General features: G+C 30.7%; 1 protein-coding gene and 1 pseudogene across 1 annotated transcript; one reads left to right on the top strand and one right to left on the bottom strand.

The window, feature by feature from the left end:
• Window positions 1-4714: 4714 nt before the first annotated feature.
• On the bottom strand, window positions 4715-7192 carry LOC105130992 (uncharacterized; annotated as a pseudogene).
• Window positions 7193-16515: 9323 nt separating this feature from the next.
• Window positions 16516-19364, top strand: LOC105130978 (pentatricopeptide (PPR) repeat-containing protein). The gene has a single exon (XM_011033725.1). It carries the CDS (start codon window positions 16590-16592, stop codon window positions 18822-18824), a length of 2235 nt encoding a protein of 744 aa, XP_011032027.1. The 5' UTR covers window positions 16516-16589; the 3' UTR covers window positions 18825-19364.
• The last annotated feature ends 602 nt before the right edge of the window (window positions 19365-19966 follow it).

Below are 19966 nucleotides of genomic sequence, written 5' to 3'. Positions count from 1 at the left end.
TACATAACATTCTTTCACGTAGTTTCTCTTTTATTTTCCTTTTCTTTCTTTTTTTGTTGTCATAGTTTCTCTTCTATTTTCTTTTTCTTTTTTTTGTTGTCATATTTTCACTGGCTATTTATAGCCAATGAAGAGGGGACAGAAAATCACATGTTGTGCAAAATTTCAATGTTACAGCTGCACCGCTTACCATCGGCAAAAATCCTCCACCTACTATGATAAAATTGTATTATTTTTTTATTTTATTATATATAATAATAATATTTATTTATAGGGGTAAAATTAAAAACTCAAATCAGTATTAGAAAAAGCTTTTCAACCGCTAAAAAATAATTTTAATTACCGAAAAAATCTTTATACAGGTATCAACTCGGTGGACTGGGTTTTTTGATAAAAAATAACAATTTTGATCAAAAGTAGCCTGAAACTCATTTTTTATCCCGGTCAACATAGTGGGATCTATATTGACCCGGTGGACTCGGTTTTGACCCGAAATGGCCCGACACTCATTTTTCATCTAGGTCGACATGGTGGGACCCGTATTGACCCGGTGAACTCGGTTTTGATTGAAAATGACTGTTTTGACCCAAAACAGCTCGAAACTTATTTTTTATCCCGGTTGACATGGTTTAACCCGGTGGACTCGGTTTTGACCGAAAATGACGGTTTTGACCCAAAATAGCCCAAAACTTATTTTTTTATCCCGATCGACATGGTTTAACCCGTATTGACCCGGTGGACTCAGTTTTGATCGAAAGATGCGGTTGACTCGAAAAAATATATTTTAAACTTTTTTTTATTTATTATTTTTTTTGTTATGAATAATTAAATAAAATTACATTAAAAAAAATCTTAATAAATCTAAAATTGGGTTACAATGCATCAGAAATGTTTCTATTTTCAAGAGTGTTCATTGAGTAGTACTGGTGCTCAAGAATCTAGCTATCTAATAAGATGCAATGGCAATTGATTAGCAAGGCAAATGTATAAATCATTTCTTCATTTATATATATACTAGTGCAAGGTAACCAACTGACAGTGCTAGCAGCTTGTCCAGTATTCTGATATACTCTATATACATGTATGTTTGAAATACATCTATTTGAAATTGTGATAATGATAATAATTTAAAATATTTTTATTTAAAAATATATTAAAATAATTTTTTATTTTAAAAAAAATTATTTTTAATATTAACACGTTAAAACAATATAAAAAAATAAGAGTGCATAACATCATTTATTTCAATATGTACAAGGTTAACCCGTCAAGCCTGAGATATGTGTCATGGAAGTCTGATAACTAAATAGAAAGAAATTTAAAATTAACTAACTAAACTAAACAAAAATAATTAATTAAAAAGAAAAAAATCTGGGTTAACTCGTCAAACCAGGCTAACCCGTTAAACCCGGGATCCGTGTCATGAAAGTCTGATAACTGAATAAAACAAATTTGACATTAACAAACTAAACTAAATTAAAAAAATTATTAAAAAAACAAAAAAAAAATTGACGGGTTAACCTAAAATTAACTGGGTTAACCCGTGAAACTTGGAATATATATCATGAAATTATAATAACTAAATATAAAGAAATTTAACATTAACAAACTAAAGTAAATGAAAAAAATTAATGAAAAACAAAAAAAACAAAAACAAATTCAAATTAACTCGTCAAATCATGTTAACCTGTTAAACTTGGAATCTGTGTCATGAAAGTCTGATAACTAAATAAAAAAATTAACATTAACAAACAAAAAAATTTTATTAAAAGAAAAAAATAAAAAAAGAAACAAAAACAAAAAACCCTAAAGGCATAAAAAATAAAAAGAAAAAAAAGCTCATCTTTTACTCAAAAACAAAAAAACCCTAAAGGTATAAAAAAACAAATAAAAAATATAAAAAAATATTTATTTTTTACTATAAATTGCGCTACGCAGCAAAAAAAAACTAAACCTTTTTAGTATAGTTTATAATAATATATATAAAAGCAGTTCCTTGCTTGTTGCTAACCCCACACAATAGCCAGCAAAAATCATTAAAATAAAAAAATATTATTATGACTCTACTTTTTGAACTTTGCTCTTCTCAAGTTAGAATTAACATTATATATATTGTGTTAAGTAAATCCAAATCATTGATTTTAAAATTGATGGCTTGGATTTCCTTACAGAAGAAAATAACTAAGAAATATTTTTTTAAAAATCTAACCACCCATTAATTGATTTGATTGAGTAAAACAAAATCCCAACCATTAAAATTCAAATCAATAATTTATTTAGAAAGCAAATATTGCTAAACTTTTTTTTTTTAATTCAGAGTCAGTACTCAATTTCTCTTTTATAGATACATAATTTTTTTCGTTGGTTTATAGACATTAATAGATAATGATAATTAAAAAGAAAAAGAAAAACACAATATGAAGGCCATGAAGCATTTGAAAGACCTCCTAACAAGATTCGACACAGCAAAGCCGTAATCATGGAATGTCCTCTTGTTCCCACTTCTAGTACTAAAATACAAATTAATAAGTTGATAAGGGCTCATTAACAAAATCATATTAGTATAGGGACGAATTAGGTCACTACAACATGGTATTCCATACACTGCTCTAAAACATAATACATACATACATACATATATATATATATATGTAATTTATTCTAATTTATACTTAATGAAAATCTTGTCATCAAAAATAATTGAAAATTATTTTTTCTTCTTATGATTGATTGTGTGGATGAGAAAATGTGGCTTTAGATAAGTAGTATTTTTAAATATTAGTAAATAAATTATTTATTTTTTTAATTATATGATAAATTTCAATTGGTTTTTAATTCAGATTTCATATTTTATATGTGTGTTTTTTTCAGATAATAATTTTATTGGTCGATGAACAAATTTTTTATTCGTGTCACGTGATATAAAAGAGTTGGATGGAAGGATAAAAACGTTAACAGAATATATTATAGAGGGGTAAACTTTATTAAAAAAAACTTGCACAGTGAAAAAAATCAATAATAATAATAAAAAAAAGAGTGCGAGGAGAAAATATGATGGGTTAAAGTGGAGAAGAGGAAAGAAATGGCCTCTGGCCTAGTTTTTAGAAAAGAAGTGTAAAATAAAAAATTATTTAGTCTTAAGAGGTGTTCATACTTTACTAACATTTTCCTTTTCTTTTACCACTTGATAATTCATTAAAATGAAATGAAGAAAGACATATATTTATAAATTATAAAAGTATACTTGGTTGCAGAGGCACAGTAAAGACAAAATAAATATATTTATAGGTTTAGAATGATTTTTTATTATTTCAATATATAAAAAATAACTTTGGACCAACATTCTATTCTTTTTAACTATGACAAGCTATTAATATTTTCACTAAGTATTAATCAATTATGCCAAGTTATTATTCAAACCATAATTATTAAATTTGGACTAACCCAGTGAATTGACCCGAAACCCGATTAATTCGATGAATGAGTTAGTCTGGATAAGGCAAATGATCAGAATAAACAAAAACCTGATAAAATTTAATTAAATTACCTGGTTGACCTGTAACTCAAGTTACCTGGCAAAATCTATTTGAGATTTTTTTTTTTTTACAAATATGTTTTTTCTCTTAGCTAAAGACCTTTCTGTTTTTATTTTTTTAGTTGGTTATTAATTTTTTTTAAATTTCACTATATAAATACTAGAAGAATGTTTTATTTTTTAAATGTAAGATTTGAGGTCCTTTAGTATATATACTCTATGTTTACAAGAAAAAAAATTAATATGAAATTTAAAACCCTTTATTATATATATTCTACCTTCAATATGAAATTTAAAACCCTTTATTATATATATTCTACCTTCACAAGAAAAAAATATGTTTTTTTAAATATGGAACAAAAAATATTTTTGGTTTCAATACTTTAACTTAAAAGAATAACATACTAATATAATATTTTTTAATGTGAGATACAAAATCTTTAGAAATAATTTTTTAAATTTTATTATTTATAACATATATTCACATGCATTATTTTTTAATTTTTTCATATAAAATATTAAAATTAATTTTTTTAATATTTTTAAGTTAATTTAAATTAATCTGAATAACTCATGCAACCTAATACCCAATTCCTTAACCGAATCAACCCGTCCGACAACTATCATCTGAACATTGGACCTCCTTGCCTCTGTCCCTGCTCATATATGTGCTCGTAAGGCACCCTCTACTTACAACATCTCCCATCCTTTACCTTACAAATTCCACACCCCAGCACTTAATTTACCATTCAAAGAATATAATAGGGATAAATCAAGATTACAGTGAGTGATCAATGGTCACACTACTGTTCAAAAATCAAAACAAAAACCCTGGCGTCACTGGTTATTCATACACAAAATATTGGCCATATATAGTTATTTTGCGAGCTGAGGACATTATGACTTCCCAGAACGCTTATTGCACAAGGCATAAGCTAATATATCAAATTAAATTCATGAACATAAATTTCTCAAAAGCAAGCAGGCTAGAAGTTAGATAACCATGTGCTTTTCAATCTTTGAAAACCCAACTGTATGTTATATAGAAATCAACTGGAAATTGAAAAGCTGGATTAGATCATACTTGATTTTGGATTACTTTCTGCTACCTTATGTCAGTCAATTTCTAGCCTTACGTCAAGCCAAATGTAGAGTAAAAAAAAGGAGTGTTGAGATAGAAAGAACCATGCACAATAATCTATCTAATCTGACAAATCTGGAAAAATTACAGGCTGCATAACTGAAACAATTCAATGTTGATTAAGATTGCAGAGGATACAACTCCCAACATCTACTTGCCGACTATCAATTTTGCTCTCGCATGGCCCTTGTTAATCTGGAATTGGTCGGCAAGGCCAAAATGAGCCATCAATAGCCAAACAAAAGTAATAAGCTCTCCACCTTTACTTACTTGCTGGGCATGGGCAGTTGCTCTGCAGTGACCTGCAGCGTATGACAATAATTCCACCCACACTTTGCTCAGTAACTCCCATTTCTTATCCTGCCCTTGTAGAAGCTTGGCCAGCTTACTTGCATCAAACAACACAGACTTGCTTCTATCTCCTTTCACGTCGACAGGCGCTACCTCTGTGTTCACATCAAGAATGTTTTCACATGCTCCCCGTTCTTTATTGGACCCCAGATCCCTTCTTTTGAAAAACCTTTCAGCTTCGGCACAGGTATCTCGAAATCTTACCGATACCAGCCACAGCTGCCATCATGGTTGGCTGCATAATTAGAAGATACATCATGTAATCTGAAAGGAGCTTACTGAGTTCTTTTTCGTCGTATTTCTGATCTTTACTATCATAGGAGTTGCACAAGCAATCTAAAAAGAGCTTGCAGAAACCTTTATTATCCGATCCCTGATCAGAATTATCATCAGTGTTGTACAGGAGCTCAGTCGCTATGTGCCACAGAAGAAGACTCTCATCGTATGTAACATTCACAGCGTAAGGCATTAGTTCATCCTCAAGTTTTTAATCCCAATCATTGTCCTGGAGTGCCAAATTACCTCTAGCCGAACATATTGTGTTGGCATCTTCTGGATCATCTGCGATACCGGATTTCTTTTGCAGCTCATCAAAGATAACTTTCCAAAGTTCATCATTGAATCGCTTGTTAGACACATGAAATATCCCATCAACAAAATCCTTGAGACCCACAAAAACAAGAACTTTGTCTTTGAAAATGACTATCCTGCTTTTAGGTCTGTTGACACAGTATCTTATCAAATTATAGCCTTTGACAGACTTGGACCAACTGCGGAAACCCATATGCTTAAAGATGGCACGTTTGCCGTTGAAAAGAGGCACTTTCCAAGCAGAGAAAAACGCCGTACAAGATTTCCAGCAAGAATCGGGCTACTTCTCAGACTTCTTGAGATCAGCCACGGTCCAGTCAGAGAAAATGGCCCTGATGAAGGCTATTGTATCAAGCCAAATGGAACCCAACAACAATAAATATGTAAACTTAACATCAAGCGGGTGAAATTTATCCTTCTTGACATTGAAACGAAATAACGCAAGGGCTACCAAAACCAGAGTGAAGGAGAAAAGGCGGAAAACATATCCAATTATGGAGTGCACAACAACAGCCTTTGTGAAGAGAACTTCATAGATGAAGTTGAGCTCTACTTCTATTACTTTCAAAGCATCCTCTGCATCAATGCTGAGGAAGAACTTTCGACTGTCATTCCGATCCTTGAAGCTGAAGATTAGATCAACAATCAGTCCTTTGAAAATGTTGAAGTAGTAATAAGCTTTTTGCACAACCTCGAGATCATCTTTCAGTTTTCTTTTTTGAATATCGCGAGCACTAGCCTGCATTTGTTTATCAGGCTCCTCTATTATTATTATGTCTGTCGGAATCTTGGCCTCGATCTTTGAATCATATTCCTCCATGAGCTCGGCATAGTTGGGTCCCGGATCTGGATCTTCTAGCATAGAGTCACGAAACTGATCCATGCTTGCACGGTATAAAGAATATGTCCGCTCGAAATATTTGATTACACCAGCAATAAACAGGAGCAGTGTTGGGATCCATACCTTGTCAGTAGTAAGATTCAGGATGAGGACATAAAGGGTAGCAAAGCCTTGAGTTGCGAATGTAAGCATGTGCCTAAGCCAGAGCTCGTTATCCTCGAGAGCAAAAGCGGTGATGGTGTCCGGGCCACCAAGGTGCACCAAAAGAAATGGAGCCCAAAACGCCAGGAGCTCATTGTTTTCTTCATACTTGGAGTCGGTGGTTCTTTGGCTGGTGGAGATGTGCCCTATAGCAAAGTTTGCCACTGTATCTGCCAGCAAGTAACCCGACCATATCAAGAAAATAACCAACTTGTGGGAAGTGCGTTTCCTCCAGGAGGCAAACAGTATGAGAAAGACCTGCAACGAGAGGCTTGCAAGAATAGCAGATCTGATATTCCAATGATCCCATAGCCTCTTGACGCTATCTGGTATGGGTTTTCTAAAGCTAATTGAGAAATGCATGGGGGTTCTAGCAAGAAGCAGCAAGAATTTGAGCAATTGTATTTGCTATTCACCATAGTCAAGTCAAACTCTTTATCCAAGCACAGTTACGTGACTGCAAATAATGCAAGGTTCCACGTCAAAAGTTCAATGTTAAAAAGCAAGCAAGAAAGAAACAAAAGATTCTGCGAGGCGGAACTTTTACCATCAGTGGGGACTAACTTGCAATAAATAAATTAATTATATGAGAAAGAGAAATACATATAATTCTCACTGTAGAGCACAAGCAGGGGCTGCGCATGTATTAAATACGTAAACTACATAGGACGTGAATGTAGCATATACGCAGCCTATTGCATGCAGACCTATTACAATACCAGTTCTTAACCATTTTGGTCGTATTTGAAATTGTAATAGTAATTATAATTTAAAATATTTTTATTTAAAAATATATTAAAATAATATATTTTTTATTTTTAAAATATTATTATTAGAATCACACCATCAAAATAAGCTAAAAACATTAAAAAAATAAAAAAATAATAATTTTTTTTCAATTTAACCATGTTTCTAAATGGACTCTCGGCTCCCTAGCAAAAACACAGTTTATAAAAATGAAAAACAAAAATAGTTAAAGCTAATATTTCATATAATCACATTAAAAAAAAAAGGCAACACCCAATAAAATCACCTAATTTTTATAGCAGAAAAATTTATAATTAAAAAAATTAATCTCAACATCAAAATAATTCATTACAATAAAGAATATCAGGTCATTTATAAATTAATTAAATTACATAGTTAAATATTTAACTAATTAACTCGATGATGGGCCTGCATCATCAGATAAACACGATCATCCTTTTTTACTGTATTGTCTAAACATTGAGCCTCATCAACCTCCCAAGTGAAGAACAATGTAATGAGAACCAAGTATTGAAAATCCTATGCACAGCATCATTGGTAGCATCATGAATTGTGGCCACAGCTCTTCGACCTTAATGTATTAAAAAATTCATCTAATATATTAAAAAAGATTATATTATTGTTTTTAAAATATAAATAAGAATTTTATTACATATTAAAAAAATTATTCATATATATCAATCTATTGTATCTTGATACATGAGAATCATAATTATTCAAATTACATACGACTAATATAAAGTGTTATATAAAGATCTCATAACATGCTTTTATGTTAGTATTATGAATTGTCTAGTTATATTTATATAGCAAGGCATAAAAAGATTTAACTCATTAAGCGGATAGTTCTATAAATATATAATTTTTCTTCGCATGACACAAATAATATAATTGTGTATAAACCACCAACAACTCATCTTTTTCTTTACCTTGACGAGGAGGAATATACATGATATTAAATGTGTTAACATTATCAAATATGTGTCAACATCATAAAAAAAAAAAGATTTTAATTGATCTGGCCGCACATATATCACATTCATGATCTATAAGTTGTGCATTTACTATACTTGCAACCATTATTTATGTGCCAGAGTTGGAATTATTGATCCCGCTATGCTAGTTTAGAAAATAAATTTTCCAACCGTGGGAAAATACTCTATATATATTGGACATTGTCTTGTTATGTTATTGGTGTGGATGAATGAATCAATAAGGTCATGTAGCAATTAAACAGTAGGTGACTGCTAAGGCTTCTTTTTCTTTCTACATCACCATCACTCACTCCATTGCATGAATATGATTTTATTGAATAAACCAGCCATTCTCAATTGCGTGACAGAGCACCCCCCCTACAGCTAATCAGACAAGAACAGTAAAAATATCAAAAACCGTTTATTTTTACATTTAAAAAGTATTTTCTTTAAAAAATATATTTAAAAAAAATATTTTAATATATTTTTTAAAAAATAATATTTTAAAAAAAAAATCACAACTATAATGGTAAAAATTAATCATGTGCAGTGCTAGCATGGGGTACAGGATTGATTATTGGCAAGGAGGGAGGCATTCCAGTCATGTACTCGTGATGAAGTCCAGTGAAGTAGCTTTTTTAAAAAAAAAAACCGAGTAATTAACCCATGGGCGTCAAAAAGTAGCTTCGGTTCCTTGTGTCCACTCTTGTGCGCTGTTTGAATTTCTTGTAGCGGTATGTTCCGCTGATAAATAAATATAGTTTGTTATTGTATTTTATAAACAGTTCCAAAAATAAAACTATCCCATACATTTCAGAAACATTTTTTTTTAAATAAAACTGTTTTAATTTGGCAAACTGATCCGAATGACTTAATTTTAAGTACATCAACATGGATGAGATGCTTGGATGGGATAAAATGTCAAAGTCTTGCAATTTAACATGGTAAAAGATGTTCCTTTCTTTTTTATCACTTGATTTTTTGATTTTTTATTTATTAAGATGAATTCAGTCCAATTTATCTTGGTCCCAATATCTTAAACCACCTAGTAATGGCCATTTAACACTTATTTCTTGTTTATTCCATTCCTTTCAGATTGGCGTAGCAGTATGTTTTCATGTGAAAATTGGCAGATGACTCAGTGCTTGCACACCGACTCAGATAAAAACCTGATGCCACCCTAAAAAGCTCGATTCCAGACATATGCATCTCCCTCCTCCATCATTGCAGATAACTGTTCTTGGAGACAATATATTTCTTATGTTGTTTATATCACATGACCATGAAGACGACTTTTTTTCTTCTTCTTTCCCAGGATTAGAGATCGCTGTTTCATTACAGAAACATGGTTGGTAGGCAATAAAAAAGGCTACACGGCCAACAACAATTGAAGCAGAAACAGTTGGTCATGAGGATTGTCCAAATTAGGCCCCCCGACATAAATAGATAACTTTTATCCTCCAGTAGCAGGACCTTGCATATGAAATTTAAGTTAATCCCTACGGGGGCAGAAAAAAAAAAAAATCGACACATCCCAACTAAATTCATCACCAAAAACACCTACACTTAAAAAAAAAATTTCTTGACCTTGCCCAATTTAATCAAGGAAAAGTAGTAGAAAATTTTCTTGAACTTGCCCAATTTAATCAAGGAAAAGTAGTAGCAGTAAGCAATTTTCATAAAGCTAAGAAAACTGGGTTTGTGGTTTAAAAGAAGCAACGCCCATTTTCCTGAAAAACAATTTTAAACCCAAGATGAAAAAAACAAACAATCAGATGAACGCAAAATCCGATGTTTTGAAAAACACGAAAAGAAACATAAAGGAGATGTAGGGAAGATGATTGTTGAAAAGTTTCAACAATAGAGAATGAAACACAACTGCCCATCTTCCCCAAGAAATCAATATAGCAGGGAACTCTTTCGGATTCAGAGTGCATTTTTTATAGCACAGCGCCGATACACACAATCCCTGCTTACTGCCATGACCCTTTCATTACAGAGAATACTACTACTAATTGATTAGCCCCACAAAGTTAACTATTAACCAAAATCAATGAACAAATTATCAAACTAAGCAAAAACCACAACGCAAATCAAACAGAAAAAGGAAAAGAAGGTTTGAGATGTTAAACGGCTTCTTACTTTCAGTTCCTTAGGAATTCACCCAAGTGATGGGATATATAAAGGTAGGAGTAGGGTTTCGATGGCCTCCGCGTAATGACTAGGTTGCCCTGGACATTACTAAAGTGTAATAATCTTGGGCCTGGTTGAATTAAACGAAAAATTAGTATAAGGGCCCAATTAAAAACTCTTTTGTTTAGTTTATTAACTAGATAGCTGGCTCCCAAGCCAGCCGATTTAACAAAAAAAAAAAAAACTAAAAAGCAATCACCATACACTATTATCGTGTTACAAAAAAAAATCACCACTCGGTAATGGATTCTTCCGATAAGATATTTTATTTGATTATGTATTAAAAAAACAATGAAGATAAATATATTAAATCTTGAAAGAAAAAGAGATAACAATAAGATATGAAAAAAAATTATAAAATTAAATTTCAAGATAATTAAATATAAAATAATAAAAATAGTAAAATACTAAAATAAAATATCTAGAGTTAATCTAAAGTAATATGACAAACTCTTAACTTAGGTTTTATAGCTTGACTAACTTCATGAAAAAAAATTAAAAAAAAATAACAATATTCAATTCCTAACAACACAAATATAGGAGGATGGAATTAAGAAAAAAATCAGTTAATAAAAAGGATTCAAAAAAATAAAACATATGCAACTCCAGGCAAGGTTGTAATCCTCGAGAGCTGGATCATGTAATTGAGGTAAACTAATAAAAGGTTAAACAAAAAATGACGAAGTTTAATTAAAAAAATCAATTTTGAAAAGTAAAATTAATATATATATATATAAAGACTCCTAAAAAATATCTAAGAACTAGTCAAATTTGCCATCGAAGTTATGAGATTATGATAACTTGATATAAAGAAAACTAAAGAAAGTCATGAAACCCATTTTTTAAAAGAAAAATAATATCAAATGATAAAATTAAAAAAAATAAGTGCAAAAAAAGATTTCAACTTATGTTAACCTTATAAGTGCAAAAAAAAGATTTCAACTTATGTTAACCTTTTAACCTGTGATCCGAGTTACTAGACTAAAACCCCCCCATCCAGAAAAATCTCAAAGATCAATTCATAGCCAATCAAATATTAAAGTATAAAATTACAAAAAAAATCAATTATACAAATGGATCCAAACACGATATATATAAAGACCAAATTTAAAGTAAAAGAAAATGAGAGAACAACTTATAATCTTGAATTGAAGGAGAAAATGCAAAAGAAAAAATAATTTTATAAAGGATCAAAAAATAAAAAGTAGCATTCAAAATAACGAGAATCAAAGTTGAAACATCAATAAATTAGATGATAACTCTAAAATCTTGAATGGCCAGAATAATTTTTGAGTTTAAAGGGAAAAAATAGATAAAAAAAAAAGAAGTTGGTGGCAATACACCATCACATAAATAACAACACAAGTATCCTCGTACAAAAAAAGATGCCTTAACTTTTCTAATATTGCTATGAAAATCATTGTTTGGATGTGATGAGATGTCACCTACACCTTTAAAAGATTGTAGGCACCTCCCACTCTCTAGCGTGTGTATTACACGTACCAACTAACTTTTCTCATCCATTTACAGCAGTCCCCTACTCGTTAAACTTTCAATTTTAATCTATTAATACTTAATTATTTTAAATTATCTTAATTTTGTTTTGTTTTATTTTATAAAAGCAAACATTAACTAAGCACTATAAATTTCCTTTGATATTATAAAATTTTCGTATCAAACTAACAAAAATAAACTATAAAATTAAATCAAAAATACAATTAATTTAAAACAATCAAATTAGAAAGAAAAAAGTTGGAGTGGGAAAAAAACCTTACCTTGAGAGTGGGGAACAATATAAATAAAAACTTCATTCCTAGAACCTTTTTCATTTTTTTTTATATATAGTCAAATTAAATTAGGGGCAATATGATATTTGACAAATATAAAATATTATTAAAAAAAGTGGTTGGATAAAGTGTAGAAGTGTACTCCATTTATATTTCATATCTAAATTGATTATTATCCTTTTAATTGTAATTTTTTTATGTTGATTAATTTTTTAATTTCATCTTTAATTATTGAGTTTCATTTGATTTTTATATCAAATTTAATCATTATTCTTTTAATATCTTTAAATCCTTCATCTAATTGAATTTTATTTCAATTTCATTCTTCATCATATGATTTCAATTTTTTTCATGTAAAATTTGGCTCATGTTCTTTTTATTGTTGTTTGTTTTGTTTTAGATCCTTTATATATATATATATATTTATTTCATATCTCTATATTTTTTTTATCAAGTCACGAATTTCAAAGGTTAATACAGGTTAATTTTGGTTTAATTCCTTTTAATTTCATGTCTCAATATTTTTTTATTATAAATTTTGTTTTATTGTTGTTTGAGTCTGCCTTTTACGCCACCAATCCACCCTTATGACTACAATCAAGAGTTTTAAAAGTTAATACATATTAGTTTTGGTCTTTTTAGGTTCTTTTTAAAATTAATATTTTTTAAAATTTTAAATTTTAATATATTTTTTTATTAGGTCATATCAATTCTGTATCAATAGTCACAGGATTAACAAATTAATTTGGATTAAGCTACACACACTTCTTGATAGTGAAAGGTAGTTTACTAACTCGACACTTTAGAGATTGGTTTGCCGCTAAAATGCCATGGCCTATCTCTTTTCATTGATTCTAACATGGTGCAGCTCATTTGGTAGAATGAGTCCGAGAGCCCTGAAGTAGCTCCTCTTCCTATTTATTCATGCGTGACCATAGGCCGTCAGGCTCCTTGGTAGAGAGGTGTTACCAGGTAGTTGCCTTCATAATGCCTCTGTCTTTCTTTTCTTTAAAGCTGGATGGCTGCTGCCTGCAAAGTTGTCCTACATCCCTTTCAATTAGTCTACAAGTGTCATTGTAGACAAGGGCGTAGCCAGAATTTTTTTTTATCTTGGGTTGTCAAATAAATATATATAAATTATTTTATAAGATTAATTATTAATTTATATATATATAATTTTCAAATTAATAATAAAGTTTTAATTTAAATTTAAAGTATATAAAATTAAAAAAATAAAAATAAATTACAATATTGAAGTTCTACCTTTCCATATTTTGTAGAATAAAATTTATTAATGATCGAATCTGAATCAATATTTTCAGCAAGCTCTCGATGTAAATTATCATAGAATATGTTAAAAACTCATCTTTTATTTTATTATAAAACATAATTTTAAAATGTTTTATTGTTGAAAATACTCGTTTTATGGTGGCAATGAAAATAAACAAAATTAAAATAAAATAAATCAACTTGTTAATCAAATAATAATGTTATGACTTATTTATTTTAACTAATCCTCAACATAATTCAGAAATGATAGAGATATTCTAAAAGTTCTTATGATGAATCACATCAATTTAATAATGTTCTATCCGAAATTTCAAATAATATATTTTCTATTTATTAAAATCTTCATGATAAAATTTCTTAGCAAACTTGCAAATAACATCAACTTTAAATGATTTAAAGTTTTTCTTAAATTCTAAAGCATAGCTAAGTACAAGGACTTTTATTATCCCATCATTAAATCTAAAATTCAATTATTCATACTAAAAATCTATTATTGAGTTAAATATATCATAATAATAATGTTAATAAACTATCACTGGTTTTTGTTATTGATATAAATGACCTATAGTTTTTTATATGAAGCATTTATATATGGTATGCCAATCTCATATTGTGTGCAAATAGATTACACATATACAAGGAGAAAAGATTAATTTTGGTTTAATTCCTTTTAATTTCATATCTCAATATTTTTTTATTAGAAATTTTGTTTTATTGTTGTTTGAGTTTGCCTTCTACGCCACCAATCCACCCTTATGACTACAATCAAGAGTTTTAAAAGTTAATACATATTAGTTTTGGTCTTTCTAGGTTCTTTTTAAAATTAATATTTTTTTAAATTTTAAATTTTAATATATTTTTTTATTAAGTTATCTCAATTCTGTATCAATAGTCACAGGATTAACAAATTAATTTGGATTAAGCTACACACACTTCTTGATAGTGAAAGGTAGTTTACTAACTCGACACTTTAGAGATTGGTTTGCCGCTAAAATGCCATGGCCTATCTCTTTTCATTGATTCTAAAATGCCATGGCCTATCTCTTTTCATTGATTCTAACATGGTGCAGCTCATTTGGTAGAATGAGTCCGAGAGCCCTGAAGTAGCTCCTCTTCCTATTTATTCATGCGTGACCATAGGCCGTCAGACTCATTGGTAGAGAGCTGTTACCAGTTGGTTGCCTTCGTAATGCCCTGTCTTTCTTTTCTTTAAAGCTGGATGGTTGCTGCCTGTCCATTTACATTGATTCATGCCTTACCGCGGGCCCTGATAAGCTTTTTTTTTCTTGTTTCACTCCAATCTTGATCTATCAGCTTCAGTTCTTTCTTCTTTCCTTTTTTGTTTTTAAAATTTTAATTAAATTAATATTAATATATTTAATAATATCTTTTTTTTAATACCACAATATATACTGACTAAAATCTTTTAGTTTATGTAAGTGGAATCTAAAATAAATTTATATTTTTTAAAATACTAAAGGTAAAGGAAAGAATATAATTTTATTATTTTTTTATTAAGATATTCTTATCAATTTATTGGATAAAAGATAGATTATTTATATAAAAAATAAATAAATAAATTTAATATTTTAACTAGATTTTTACTAAATTCTGCGTTTTAGTTATTTATTAAGAATGATTTTATAATTCTAAATAATATTAGATGGAAATATTAATGCTAACTTGGAGTTTTTTTTTATGAAAATAAATTTAGAAAAAAATAATTTAAATTCATTAGAGCTCTAATTTATTTTTTTAAACTTATTAATTACTACATTACATTTATCATGTATAAATTAAAATTTTAAAAGGGCCAAGTTGTGCTACATCCCTTTCAATTAGTCTACGAGTGTCATTGTAGAGAATACCTGCCCTGTTTTCCACATGGTTATTTCCTCTATTGAAATAAAATGTCTTTTGCCATTTCTTTTTTTTGGTCTTTTTTGTTTATATACTCATCATCATCCCGCCGCTCCTATCATTCAACGCTTACTTATATGAGATATGAGAAAAAAAAAAAAGGATTATTTAATTTAAAAATAATCAGCCCGCTCGGTTCCGTCCATTCCCGCTAGAAATAGTTGCATGCTAGAGAGATCTCAATTCTGTATATATGGCAAGCTTAATGGAAAAGACCGCCAACTTCCACCTAGACAAAAAACAAACGTGAGCGCCTAGTGAGAAAAGTTGTTTTACTAGAATATATGTATATATTTTATCATTCAAGATTGTTTATAGTCGATTTTCATAATTTAATTCACTTCGCTTTGTTTATAACTTTTTTTTACTTTTGACACAAATAATCATTTTATTAAATAAAAAATATATTATAAGAAACATAATTATTAAACACAAATTATTTTAAAAGTTTACGTTACAAGTTCAAATATTCTTTTTAATTTTATTAGTTAACATTTAATTTTTTTAAAATTAATTTTATGTTTTTTATTTAATTTTTTTTGATATAAGGTTATTGTAATCATATGTTTATGTTCACGAGGTTTGTGCCTTTACATGAATTGACCCAATTTTGTTAAAATATTTTTAGTTTTATAATTTGATGTTGAATTATTTTAAAGTTTAGCTTCATATTTGATTTAGCTTGCTTGTGTTTATAAATTGTTTTACCTTTTATCAATACAAATAGTCATTTTATTGAGTAAAAAATATATTATAAAAATATCTTAATCTTTGTTATATATTGATCAAATATCAATTTAATTATATATATGAAAAATCTGTACATTTATTTTTTATTTTTAAAAATAACGTACTCACAGCGAGACTGGGGTAGACGTTAAAACGAACTCTACCCAGTCTGACTTGGATCTATAATTGCACACGACACCGTTTTCTGCACTGCCCCAGCAATACGAGTTCAAAAGCTGTTTGAACCGTTTCTTTGTAAAAACAGGTGATGCCCGCCTTTTGTTTCAAAACCCTGAAGACCTCTCTTTCAAAAATTTCACTCAAACTTCGATTTTTTTCACCCCATATTCGGTTCCTTAAGTCCCAATCAGAAGTTTCCAAAACCCATTACTCTAAACTCACATTAGATGACTCTCAACTTCTCTGCTTGCTCTCTCAACAAAAACTCCAACAAGCACGCAACCTACTTGACAAGTTTCCCAAGAGAAGCCGCCATAGCCGAATTGCTCACTGGACTTCTTTGCTTACAAAATACTCAAGAATTGGCTTCATTGACGAATCCAGAGTTCTTTTTGATATCATGCCTGAGAGAAATATTGTTAGTTACAACGTGATGCTGTCAGGGTATTTGCAGTGTGGGAGGCTGAGTGAGGCAAAGGGGTTGTTTGAAGAGATGCCAGAGAGGAATGTTGTTTCATGGACTTCGATGCTTTGTGGGTTAGCTGATGCAGGAAGGATTTGTGAGGCAAGGGAATTGTTTAAGGAGATGCCAGAGAGGAATGTTGTTTCGTGGAATGCAATGGTTGCTGGTTTGATTAAGAATGAGGATTTGGAGGAAGCAAGGCGGGTTTTTGATGAGATTCCAGAGAAGAATGTGGTTTCTTGGAATGCTATGATTAAGGGGTTTGCAGAGAATGGTAAAATGGAGGAAGCCAGGGTTTTGTTTGAGGAGATGGAGGATAGGAATGTGATAACCTGGACTACTATGATAGCAGGTTATTGCAGGATAGGTAATGTTCAGGAGGCTTATTCTTTTTTTTGTAGAATTCCTGAGAGAAATGTTGTTTCTTGGACAGCCATGATTAGTGGGTTCACTTGGAATGGTTACTATGGAGAAGCATTATTGCTTTTTCTTGAGATGAAGAGGAGGTCCAATATAGCACCAAATGGAGAGACCTTCATTTCACTTGCTTATGCTTGTGCTGGTACGAGGTTTCATCATCTTGGCAAGCAGTTACATGCTCAACTGATAATTAATGGGTTGGAATATGAGGATTATGATGGCAGGATAGCCAAGAGCCTTATTCACATGTACTGTTTATTTGGTTCCATGGATTTTGCACGCTATGTCTTTAACAAGAGCTTAAATAGTTATGCTGTTCAGTCTTGTAATCATATGATTAATGGCTATACTCGGACTCGACAAGTGGAAAAGGCTCGAGAATTGTTTGATACTATACCTGTTCGGGACAACATCACATGGACTTCAATGATTGTTGGGTATTTTGATATTGGAAATGTTTCTGAGGCTTGCTATCTATTTGAAAACATGCCCGATAAGGATTCGGTTGCATGGACATCAATGATTTCAGGGCTTGTCCAAAATGAGCTTTTCCTTGAGGCAACCTCTTTCCTCTTGGGAATGCTGGCTCATGGTGTTCCACCATTAAGTTCTACTTATGCTATTCTTTTTGGAGCAGCAGGTGCAATTGCTCACCTTGATTTTGGGAGGCAGTTGCATAACATGCTGATGAAAACATTATCAGACTGTGACTTGATTCTTAGTAATTCTCTGATCTCAATGTATGCGAAATGTGGGGAGATACATGATGCATATAGCATATTCACAAACATGAATTATCGAGACTTAATTTCTTGGAATGCCATGATTGTGGGATTAGCACATCATGCTCTGGCAAATGAAACACTGAACGTTTTTGAAACCATGCTCCAATCCGGGACTCGCCCAAATTCAGTTACTTTCTTGGGAATCCTTTCAGCATGTAGCCACGCTGGGTTAGTTAGTCAAGGATGTAAATTATTTAAAGCAATGAGAGACGTTTATGCAATTCAACCAGGATTGGAGCATTACATTTCTATGATCAATCTCTTGGGAAGAGCAGGGAAAGTAAGAGAAGCCGAAGAGCTCATATTGGGACTGCCTTTTGAAACAAATCATGCTCTCTGGGGGGCATTGCTTGGTGTATGTGGGGTTGCTGAGAAAAACGCTGACATTGCTCAACATGCTGCCAGGCGACTCCTTGAGTTGGATCCTTTGAATGCACCAGCTCATGTTGCACTCTGCAACATATATGCAGCCTGTGGCAGGCATATTGAGGAGCAAAAATTAAGGAAGGAGATGGGCTTGAAGGGTGTGAGGAAGGTCCCTGGATGCAGTTGGATAGTGCTAAATGGAAATGTTTGTGTCTTTCTATCAGGAGATAAGCTAGATCCTGAAGCAGATGAAATGCTATTATTCTTATTTAAGTCTGGTGATGGATGATAGTAGAAGTTAAGGGATTTTCAGAGTTCTGATTGCGTGGACACTTCTGCAATTTTGCTAACTGTTCAGATTTGATATGTGGCACTATCTTGATGATATCTATAAGGTCCGATTCAGATAATCCTTTGGTTGGGAATTATTGGATGCAATCTGGAGTGGCTAAACTTTTTTCTGCAACAGACCTACTTTTTCCTTCAATGCTCCGCCATTGTTTCCGATATATATTGAAAACTTTGATCACTGAAGAAAACAACCTTCGTTTCCTCTACGTAGTTTTTATATGTATATTCAGAGGGCAATATCCATTTGTTCAATATATCATCGTACAAATTCATGTAATAGCACAATACTGCTTACAACCTGAATGCTACTTGTTGTCGTTCCATGTAAATAAGCCCCGTCTGGATCTCAAACTAGTTGGGACATCCAATGTATCCTCTTCCAATGTTAAATTTGTTTCGGGTCAAAAATTTCTATACAACAGCTGAGGGATGAAGTCTGCTCGGCCTTTTTATAGTGACCTTGTTGATATAGTCGGTCTCCCCAAATATCCTTTTTTTTTCCTTCTTTGCAAGATTCTTTCTCACTTTAATTTACTATTATGAGCTTCAATGTTCAAAATTGCTTTATGAGACGGAATATGTTAGAGTTAGTTTGCTTCTGTGATTGTGTTTGCTGCTCCAACAAACCATGAAAATTTAATATTTGATAATGGTATAAATCGTTCATTATTATGCATGAACCTCGTTATTAATAATACTTTAAATGTAAAATTGTTAAAAGTAACTCCATGCTGTTTGGAGTTGAGAGCGCCTCACTCTCCACTATTCACTGAAAACTTAATATTTGATAACGTGTAAATCGTTCATTACTATACATAAACCCCACCATTAATAATATTTTAAAAGCAAAATTGTTAAAAGCAACTCAATGTTGTTTTCTAAAATTATTTTATATCTTTAATTTAAAAAATATTTTTAATCAAATATATTAAATTATTTTTTTTCAATCTCAATCTCAATTATAATTTTAACCAAACATATATAAATATCATACTAACTTTAACTAAAATCTTTTCCTGTAAATTAAATATTTTTAAATCATAACTATAAAAATTATCATGACACCAAGACACACGGTGA

This window comes from Populus euphratica, unplaced genomic scaffold (genome assembly GCF_000495115.2).
Source record: "Populus euphratica unplaced genomic scaffold, PopEup_1.0 scaffold43.1, whole genome shotgun sequence".
Lineage (NCBI taxonomy): Eukaryota > Viridiplantae > Streptophyta > Magnoliopsida > Malpighiales > Salicaceae > Populus > Populus euphratica.
Note: the sequence above shows the minus strand (reverse complement) of the source record. Positions and strands in the feature narration are given on the sequence as shown.